The 10,552-nt window shown below is 44.2% G+C and overlaps 1 protein-coding gene across 2 annotated transcripts; it reads right to left on the reverse strand.

Moving 5' to 3' along the window:
- Positions 1 to 560: 560 nt before the first annotated feature.
- Positions 561 to 2,792, reverse strand: LOC123409207 (transcription factor bHLH137-like). Of its 2 annotated transcripts, none has more exons than XM_045102171.1 (8): positions 2,347 to 2,792; positions 2,110 to 2,247; positions 1,926 to 1,991; positions 1,753 to 1,821; positions 1,526 to 1,609; positions 1,276 to 1,425; positions 1,001 to 1,152; positions 561 to 863 (listed from the first exon to the last, which is right to left on the reverse strand). In XM_045102171.1, the coding sequence occupies exons 1-7, from the start codon at positions 2,623 to 2,625 to the stop codon at positions 1,060 to 1,062; spliced, it is 879 nt and encodes a 292-aa protein (XP_044958106.1). In that variant the 5' UTR covers positions 2,626 to 2,792; the 3' UTR covers positions 561 to 863; positions 1,001 to 1,059. The 2 variants fall into 2 exon arrangements, with proteins under 2 accessions (XP_044958106.1, XP_044958105.1); XM_045102170.1 differs by having other exon boundaries at positions 1,276 to 1,428; positions 2,347 to 2,791.
- Positions 2,793 to 10,552: the final 7,760 nt, after the last annotated feature.

The raw sequence follows: 10,552 nt of genomic DNA on the forward strand, positions 1-10,552 counted from the left end.
ATCGAGTCTGTAGGTGTGAATGGTGGCTTCGGGCGGTGTGATGTATATTTTTGTCAGACCTTCATGGAATAATTAATAAAGATGACTGTATGCATCGATTGATGCAGAGGCCGGGGGTTGAACCTCTTTTTCTAAAAAAATGGTGGCTTCGGATGAATTGATGTATGTTCTTGTCAGATATTTATGAAATAATTAACAAAAATGGCCGCATGCATCAATTGATGCAGAGGCGGGGTTAACCTCTTTTTCTAAAGAAAAGATTCAAAGGCCATATCCAAGTCAAAGAGAGTTCAAGGACATGAAGTCAATCCACAGGTTGTTCATGGCCTGCCCTGCCCATAACTGATGCAGGAGAGATTGGGAAATGAACTGAGCATCCATTTGAGCATCCATTTAAACTGCCATATCTCTTTGCCCTTAAAATTAATTATTGAACTGGAACAGTAGAAGATTCCTCATCCTGACACTGAAAAGATAAGCAGATGTTCATCCCTAAAGAAAGAAAAGGAAAATGGTAAGCAGATCCTGATACTGATAGTCTGAATGGAACAGACACTGTGTTTGAACAGTGCAAAGAGCTCCCTTTTATATTAACAACTGATCGCTCAAAAAGTAGACTAAAAAATATGTTTATGGTGATCACAGTGAATCCATCGAGGTAATAAATATCCATAGACAACAATGCCTAATTGAGGTGCTGCTTGCTACAGATATTATAGGTCTCTGAGAAATGTGTAGCATAGCATAGCATGCAAACTCTACTTGTTGTAGACTGCTGCATCCAGATAAGGGGATGGATCACTAGATCCAACATCTCAAACTCATCTGCTGCTCCTACCTATCTTGCAGCATTATTCCCGCGCCTGTTCAGGTAAGAAATAAAAAAAATTGTTAGGATAATCATGAATAATTCCGTGCAATGCTTTGCTTAATTTATATTGACAACATTGAACAACCCAATGGGAACTTCAAAAAAAAAAAACTTGCATATATGCAGTACCTATTGTCAATATGGGTTGCTTTATCTCTCCCTCTCTCCCCCTCTCTCTCTCTCTCCCCCTACTGGAAGGAGCACATGTTGCTGAACACCAATTGATTGAGCAGTTCATGTCTTTGCTCTCCCACTGATTGCATCAGGTAACTGCCACTGTCCTGAAAAAAGGATGCACAAAAGTTGGGGTAAAATGGCGACACCATGCATTACTAATTTGGGGCTTTGCATGCATATATGGTCTAGCAAATGAGAGGAACTGATTGAAAGATATGTATGCCAACCTGAGACTGAGACTGAGAAAAAGAGATGCCCCCCTGGCCTTGCAGCGAGTAGGACGTGGTGTCCATCATGTCTTGAGATGCAGCTGGGCTAGCTTGGTTCAGAGCTGGGGCAGGCACTGCAAGGGCTTCCTGCTGGAACATGCCTCCAATCTTCTGAAGAAGCAGCATTTTGCAAAAGGACATCTTTTAATATATTGAGATCAATGTACAGATGTATTTAGTCGACGCAAATTATCTTACTGCCCCATACTTGTGTCTGGTCATGGAGGCCGTCACTGTCCAGTCCAAATCCATACAGCACTGGGCTCATGGAAGCAATCCTCATGGACAGGAACTGCACAACAGGCACACCAGTGAGCTCTCATTACATTAATATGATCTGGTCAGCAACACTCAAAAAGGAAAATGTCAAATTAAGCATCAGGTGTTTCTTGACATCTTTCTCTCTCTTTTGTTTTTCCCATTTGGCTTAATTACCTCTACTTGGTTCTGCAGGGACTGCACATAATTGATGATCTCATCCAAAACGAGTGCCTTTCCAGTGACCTGCACAAAAGCAACATTTGTTTCCTCTCAAAGTTAGTGCCCTGCACGCATGCATGCACCGAAGCAAGACATGTAAATGACAACAGAAACAGGCTAATTTGGACCTTGTCACAGCCAGGGACCAGTGTTTGCAGCAACCTCATCCTCTCACTGATCCTCTCCCTCCTCACCTAGAGAAAGAGAAATGTCACCAAGATCAACAAGGTGCCAGGAGAAAGGGAAATGTGTGTGTGTGTGTGTGTGCGCGCGCGCGCGCGCGCGCGCGCGTGTGTGTGTGTGTGTACATACCCTCTCTGCAAGGCTGTGGCTATCTGTTGCCTGCCCTCTCCTTGCCCTCACATGGATGTATCCCTTGGGTGCCTCCTCCTGGTCCTGCTCAGTGCTGCTCTTCTCCCTCTTCCTCCTACTCTTCCCATCCTTGCAGTCCTGGTAATTTCCAAATCAAGGAGATACAATTCTTAATCGCAAAGTTCATTACATACAAAGCGGATGGCAAATGGTAGTCAGTTACTAATTGGTCAATACCTTGGAGTGAGCAGAGCTAAGTGTGATGCTGTCATCTGTGGCTTTCCTCTTCCTGTCCACAGATGGACTGTCCGCATTGTCGAGAACTGCGGAGGAGCTCTCCCACGAGGCATCCTTCACCATGGCTGCACATGCATTTGCTGGTGCTGGAGATTGACCATGGCTGGCTTGGTTGTAAAACAAGAAGCTCGAGATGTTCGGGGTGGTGGTGTCATTGGTGGTGAAGACTGCAGGCATCTTGAGGAGGGAGTGGTGGTGGACAGAGGAGAAGTCTGCCATTGTTGGATTAGGCCGGCCCTGTGCCTGAATCTCTCGGATGGGTGTGTGATGGAAAGCTTGGTGGTTTCTTCAGGGGAGAGGAGGACTGGAGGAGCACCACCTGTTGCTTGTTGGCAGAGGGTAGAGCGGAGAAGGAAAGTTGGCTTGTTCCCTGGTGAATGCTCATACCGACGACTTATATAAAAGCTGAGAGAAGGAGAGAGAGAGAGAGAGAAGAGAGATGATAAGACTAAATCATTTAATCTCTATTGATGGATAAGTTGGCAGTGGGCAGTGTTAAGAGTGGGTCCCTGTGTCTTGGACCAGTTTCTTTCTGGTAACAAATTTTCAGTATGCCGACTTTGACTACAATCATTTAGTGGTCAGTAACCATTTGCCATGGCTAACTAACATTCCAAGGAAGCAAAAACCCAGCTCAGCAAAAGTCTTTGCCAACTCAATGCTGAAAACGTACCCATCTCTGCGTTTTATTTTCATGCGCACAACTTCCTTCAGAAGTAAATATTCACCCTTACAAACAGTGCAATGTAACAGTAGATGATCTCTACCCGTAGCATGCATGTATTAACTGAACCTTCAAGGCCAGGAACCAAATTTCTTTGCGTACCACTGAGAGAAAAACGTCTCAGCTACAGTACATTCCCTCCCTCTCTAGGCTCATTTTATTTCACATGCAAGCATACCATGTGGGAGTAGCTACCATTCCCACACCGAGTCACTGCACGGTATACTCAAATGCAATGACGCAAAAAAAATAAAAATCCAAGTACCTCCCAGTGCAGTGCAGAGAGATTAATAAATGGGAATGAAATAAGAGGGCTCTGCATGCATCATTAACTTCGAATTGATCGAGTCACTACAGTGGATAATCACTGCAGATTAAGTCAGTAGCATCCAAATACTAACAAATTTCATGTCAGTGGTCACTGCTTTGGCCAGGGCCTACCATGGCAGCGGCTAGCTAGCAGACATGTCAGCCTTGCGCTCCAGTAGTAGGGCAAAAAGATGACAGGATATGCATATGGTTTGGTAACTAGAATCATCCCAGCATTCATTGCTGAAGAAGGAGCGAGCGTAGATCCTGGGAAGTAATTGCAAGCAGTGGTCATTTGTTAGTGGACTGAGAGAACCATACAGATGGAAGGATCCAAGAGCTAGCTATCTAGCTAGCCCTCTGGAGTCTGAACTTTTCTGAAACATGCACGTAAATATATACTCCCTCCATACCTAAATAACTGTAGTTTGGGAGAACTAGTCTAATTTTCCTTAACTATAATTATTTAGGTATGAAGGGAGTACATATGTGTGTGCGCACTTAATCGTGCCCTTATTTGCAGAATTGGTGCTTCAGGTTAGCAGTCTGAGACGGGTCGTCGAACCACATCTCCCGTGAACTTATTACAGCAGCTTTGAAGAAACTCTGCAGAATTGGCGCTTCACGTTAGCGTGTATGCAGGATTTTGAAGATGCATTGCATGGTATATAAATTGTTTTCCAATAATGATTTAAAGCCATTTTTTAACTAAAAAGGCCGGCGGTAGCACACTAGATGCAGCAAGACTCTGAGACAAGAGCAACTGTACATGTACCAGAAATGTGGTAGGATGGTAGACAATGTGCGCTCACCTAATCAATAACTTCCTCCCACCGAGCCACCAACCAACCATGGAGGCTGGAGATAGCTATAGCTATAGCTATAGATAGGATCAAATTATATGTATGATTAATCTTCTTCAAAAAAATATGATTAATGTATGTTCAAAATAAAGGATATAAAGAAGGAAGAGATGTGTCTAATACTTCATCGTCTTTTTTTTGTGAAAATAGCTCCTCCGTTCTAAACTAAACTAGACCGTGATGTGCGCGTTGTCGTGCTCGTCCCTATTTAGGATAGATTGATGATAGGAATTTCAGTCAATACAGGAAGGTAAACATTTATGGTAAATTTGTAGAAATTAACACACTCCACACCCAACTATTTTGATGAACTAGATGGTGCCCCGACGCGTTGTTGCGGAAAACTTGCTAAAATAATACATAAAAGTTACTAAAGAATATCTATAACTAATGGGAAGAAAATGCAAGTTTTAGAAGGAAGAAAATAAAAAGGACATAAAAATGAATTACTGTTAAAAGAATGTCAATGTGAATGTAAACTACATAAGTATGGTGCAAACGACAAACACATATATTTTTAATAAAATATCTAATGCAAAAATTAACTTGTAAGTAACATGCATGAATTGATGATATGGTACTTGCATGCATGGAGTAATGTAAAAACAATGTAGTTTATGACTTGCATGCATGACTTGCTTTTGTGGCCTAGTTGCATGTGTAGGAAAAATAGCTAGTGGATAGTAGCTATTTAGAAATCGGACGGGTGTGTTTGGTTTCAGGACGAGGTGAAATCGGACGGGTTGGTTACATCCCTAGCAGTCGTTCTCGTGTTTAGTTGGATTAGGAACCGGAATTAGGTCATCCACATGCAGGGAATATTTCCTCCAGATGCTTCACCAAATGATTCCGTCGATTTAGAAGAACCGACTCGTTATTCGTCCATGAAAGCAAAAAAAAAGAAATAACCAAGCAATTCTCACCGCGCTCACCCCTGCATCCGAACAAAAGTTTTCGTGGTTATTTTTTCGTTTTCATGATTATTTTTTTCGTGGTTATTTTTTCATTTTCGTGATTATTTTTCGTAAATATTTGGTATGTACTCATGATCATATAATTTTATTTGCATGTGTTGAAAATAGAAAGAAAAAGTTGCTGAAAACCTTGCCAAATGCAAATATCTCTATTTGTTCAGAGATGTAATCTCATCATTTATATCAAAGAGATGAGTGGTATCAGATTCTTCTCATTTCATCTCTCCAACTAAACACCGGGACGGAATCAATCCATGACATTTATTATGATCAACTGAACACAAGGATGGAACCAACCCATAACATTAGGATGAAACCATGACATTCCATGACTTTCAGTCCCCAAACCATTTATTTTATATACAAGATGCATGACGCTAGACATGACATGCGTATATGAGAAATGTGGACAGATTAAAGTTAGTTGCAAGTTCAACATCCATTTATGTTTTACATATGCAATTGAAACAAAATCATAAAAAGTTTGATGCATCTGTGTCAACCGAAAGGTTTAACAACACGTCCACTACATGCCAAAGATGAAGCTGTCAAAATTTTGGTTTCTTAATGAGTTCACAAATACTCCCACCGTTCATAAATATAATTTTTTTTTAAAAAGTCACTATGAACTACTCCCTTCGTTTCAAAATATAAGACCTTTTAGGGATTCCACTAGAAGACTACATACGAAGCAAAATGAATAAATCTATACTTTAAAATATGTCTATGTACATCCGTATGTAGTTTATAGTGCAATCTCTAAAAAGTCTTATATTTAGGAACGGAGAAAGTATATACAAATGTATATATATATACTCCTTCCGTCCCAAAATAAGTATCGCAAATTTAGTACGAAGTTAGTATAAATTTTATACTAAAGCAATGCCACTTATTTTTGAGACGGAGGAAATACTTTAGAGTATAGATTCACTCATTTTATTTTCTATGTAGTCCGTATTGAAATCTTTAAAAAAACTTATATTTAGGAACGGAGAAGTATGTAGCAACACTAATGGCGTGCTTTGCAGTGAAAACAAATCTCTAAAAAAATTATATTTAAAAACAGAGAAAGTATGTAGCAACACTAATATTGTCTCATCATTGCAATAAAAACACGTTTCTGTTATTTTGATCTAAAGGCTTAACAGGCCTTTTGGATCTAATATCATAGAGCCCAGCTTCGGTACACCCGACACAAAATGTATACGATTGAAGGGGCAATTCCTATTTGACGCTCGCGTGCGTCGGTATGCAGAGATTTCCCTGAAGCGCGCCAGCGAACACCAGGAAACGGGCCGGCCAACCACGAGCGTTAAAGTTGTGCTAGGCAAACCGGTTTTGGGAACCTTCTAAATGTTTTCTAAATCAGTTTTTCCTTTTTTTTTCTTTTCCTTTTTTTCGTGTTCCTGTTTTTTCTTATTTTTTCTTCCTTATTTTTCGTTTATATTTATTTTCCTTTTATTTTTTACTTTTTTATACCTTTTCGTTCTAATTTTTTATTTGTTCTCAAAAAGGTTTGAAATTACAAAATTCTTCATGTTTTCAAGTTTTGTTCACTTTTTAAAAAATTGTTCACAAATTAAAAATTGTTCAGTATGTATCATAAAAATGTGCAATGTGTATTAAAATATTGTTTAGTGTATCTCACAAAAATGTCCAATGTGTATTATAATATTGTTTAGTGTATATCACAAAACTTTTAATGTGTATTTAAAAATTGTTCAGTATATATAATAAAAATGTAAATGTGTATTGAAAAAATCTTCAGTGTATATCACAAAAATGTTCAACGGGAATTCAAAAATTGTTTGACCTATAAAATAATTGTTCACCATTTTAATTTGTTGAACTTTTTCATAAAAAACACGTTTTAAAGGTTGTTTGAATTTGAAATTTATTCGCATTTGCAAACATTGTTTGCATTTCTTATAAAAAATCACATTTTTCCAAGAAATATAGGAATGTTAAAAAAAATGGATGCCACTGTTGCTAGTACCTACTAAGTACTCGCACTGTATTTTATATAAGACTAGTACAAATGCCCGTGCGTTGCACCGGGATACAAAAAAGTGCAGAAGGGGGAGGGTGTTAAGCAAACCTTTCACACCATATCCTGCAAGGGTGAACGGAGATGTTATGAAAACTGGGCCTTGTAAGCCGATGATGCAGTCTAGGTCCCCTTTCTCTCCTCCCCTTCTCCCCTCCGAAACGGACTGAGGTCCAATGCCTTGACGGAGCCAAGGCACCGGTGAACAGTGTGGTGCCTTGTCCCTCATTTCTGTCCGTTGGATCGAGAATCGATGGTCGTATGAACATCAAGTGCTCTTCTATACCCGAACAGTAAATTCGAAAAAAATATTGAAAAAGTTTTGAAATTATTTTTATGGTAAACTTTGATAAAATGTCTAATAGGTCGCAAAATTTTAGTATGAAATCACATTTGTGGAAGTCGTGACAAAAAACAAAAATGATGTTTGATGGGGTCATAGTCCTAGGGTAGGGTCATAGGCCTGCCCTACATGTCCTACCCAAGGATTACCCCACACAAGGGACAGGACCTTAAGTATGCCCCGACTGAATTAAGGTGCCCCCATCATCTAGTCGGTAACAGGCTCAGAATCATCCAGTCGGAGACTAACATTCGGAGAGCACCGGGCCTACCGACTGGATACACTCGGTACGTCGTAACCTCTCTGGAGGGAAACTGCCGTACGTTTCCGGGTGCATTTATTAGCATTTAGAGCATACGTTACCTGTAACGTATGCATTCAATTGCCACTACTCCACCCCTGAGTCAGAACCGTTGTGGAGGGCAGCGCACTCTATATAAGCCACCCTCCCCCACTGGTCAAGGGGTTAGCAAATCTTTGTACTCCATATCACACTCGGTAACAAGCTCCGAGAGCACTGAGACGTAGGGCTGTTACCTCCACCGCAGAGGGGCCTGAACTCATACAACCTCGCCGTAGCTAGGACTCTGCCCATCTCATTCGTACCCTACACATCTACTGTCAAGCTTATACCCACGACAGTTGGCGCCCACCGTGGGCCAGGCGTCTAAGCAACTTCCGGCGAGTTTGCGACTACTTCCTTTCGTTATGTCGTCCGGTGGAGATTCGAGCATGGGTCACCAGATCCTCTTCGGCGCTCTCTCCTTCGTCGTCGACGATTCGGCGTGGCTTCGGGAGGCACCTCTCGACGTCGAGGCGCTTCCCCGTCGTGGGGCCACGCACTTCCGTGCCGGCGCTCGCGGCGTTCTTCTTCTCCAACAATCGGCTCCATTGCCGGCTTGCACCTTCATCACGCGCCGCAGCAAGCGATCTCGCAGTCCGCGTCTACAACGTTGGGTGCAGCATGCCCGAGCGCGTCAGTTCGCGTCCTCTCAAGTGGCGGTTCTGGAGTCTGTTGTGGTTGCCCCGCGTCCCCAGTGCTCGGGCTCGGTTCCGACTGAGCTCCCTTCCGAGTACGTGGGCCGCGGGCCTGCAGCAGAAGTTCACATGGCCAACACCCATGAAGATCCCCATCAGGTCGGCCGGAACGAGCGCGAGGTCGGTGAAGCATCCGGTGCACGCCGTCCGCCTCGCCGTTCTGCCAGTCGGCACACCCGGCAAAGCAACATAGAGTTGTTCCGCACACCTCTCCTCAACTTGGCTGCAGCAGCCAAGATCGCCGATTCCCTCCAGCCGACTGATTCAGAGGTAGGAAGAGGAATCGAGCAGTTCCGTGCTCTGTTGCACACGGCGCAGCAGCAGAATTCGGCAGTCTCCCAGTCACACAATCGGATCCACAATAGTTCCGTCCATGCAAACACGCATCGGTCGGTTCACAGCCCCGGCTCCTATCAGCACCACAGGGGAGGCAGTCGTTCCATGGTCCGTGAAGATCGTCGCCGTTCGCGCACCCCTCCGCGGGGTGGGCCCTATGGGTCCCGACATCATGATGACCGGCGTTCAGTCGGCGATACTTACGACCCAAGACCCGACGCAAGAGGGCGAATCGCCCAGCGAAGAATCGACAGAGGTCGAGCCCACCGCGATGGCCACGATCTGGATCGTCCGAGTGGCAGCAGGACCATCGTGTCCGGCCCCGAGTGTTTTAGTCGAGCCATCCGCTTGGCTGACATCCCGCCCAACTTCCGATTGGCAGCGGGAATCGGTAAATTTACGGGGGAATCCAAGCCTGAAACATGGCTAGACGACTACCGAGTGGCAGTCCAGATCGGAGGAGGGGATGACCATGTCGCTATGAAGCACCTCCCTCTGATGCTCGACGGCTCGGCGCAAGCTTGGCTGAACCAGTTGGCCCCCTCAAGCATTTACAGTTGGGCAGATCTGGCCCGAGTGTTCATCAGGACCTTTGAAGGGACATGCAAACGCCCTGCAGGCCTTGTGGAGCTTCAGCACTGTGTCCAGAAGCCGAATGAGCCCTTGTGCGACTTCATCCAGCGATGGACAACTCTCTACCACACGGTGGAGAACGTCACCGAGCATCAAGCAGTCTGCGCATTCAAGGCAGGCGTACGGTACAGAGAGTTGTATCTAAAGTTCGGCCGGACAGGCGACATCTCCATGAGCAAGATGATGGAGATAGCAGCTCGTTATGCAAATGGCGAGGAAGAAGACCGCATCCGGAGCGGCAAACACAAGACAGTCGGCGATGCCGATGGAGGTAACACTCGGAAGCAGAAACAGAAAGTTCCACCCACTCTGCAGGCAGAAGCTGCAGCTGTGACCAGCACCAAGTTCAAGGGCAAAGGGAAAGCGCAGTCTGCTCCCAAGAAGAAGCCGTTCAACAATCCCATCCTGGATCAGCCTTGTCCAATTCACACGAAGATGGACGAAGAAGGCAACCCCATATACGCGAAGCATACCACTCGGCAGTGTCGTCTCCTGATCCAGGGGTTCAGCGAAGAACAACCGAGTGAGAAGAATCCTGAACAAGATGAGGAGGATAAGGAGGATCCGTTCCCCCAAGTCCATGCAACCCTCATGATTTTTGCTGACGTCGAAAGCAAGAGTCGACTGAAGCTAGTGAACAGAGAGGTCAACATGGCCGTTCCGACTGCTCCCAAGTTCCTTAGATGGTCTCAAACTGCGATCACCTTTGATCAGTCGGACCATCCAACGCATGTCCCCACTCCAGGAAGACAGGCTCTGGTCGTCGACCCGGTGGTGGAAGGAGTCCGACTGCGCAAAGTCCTCATGGATGGCGGTAGTGGACTGAACATCATGTACGCCGACACCCTCAAGGGAATGGGCATTCCGATGTCCAGACTC

This window comes from Hordeum vulgare, chromosome 7H, assembly GCF_904849725.1.
Source record: "Hordeum vulgare subsp. vulgare chromosome 7H, MorexV3_pseudomolecules_assembly, whole genome shotgun sequence".
Classification (NCBI taxonomy): Eukaryota; Viridiplantae; Streptophyta; class Magnoliopsida; order Poales; family Poaceae; genus Hordeum; species Hordeum vulgare.

What these genes read in the sequence shown, in the direction of transcription:
- LOC123409207 (XM_045102170.1), bottom strand. Translation starts at nt 2,625, where the DNA reads ATGGCAGACTTCTCCTCTGTCCACCACCACTCCCTCCTCAAGATGCCT. An exon ending in TTAGCTCTGCTCACTCCAAG is followed by an intron (nt 2,248 to 2,346) that starts GTATTGACCAAT and finishes GGAAATTACCAG; the next exon opens with GACTGCAAGGATGGGAAGAG. An exon ending in GCCACAGCCTTGCAGAGAGG is followed by an intron (nt 1,992 to 2,109) that starts GTATGTACACAC and finishes CTCTTTCTCTAG; the next exon opens with GTGAGGAGGGAGAGGATCAG.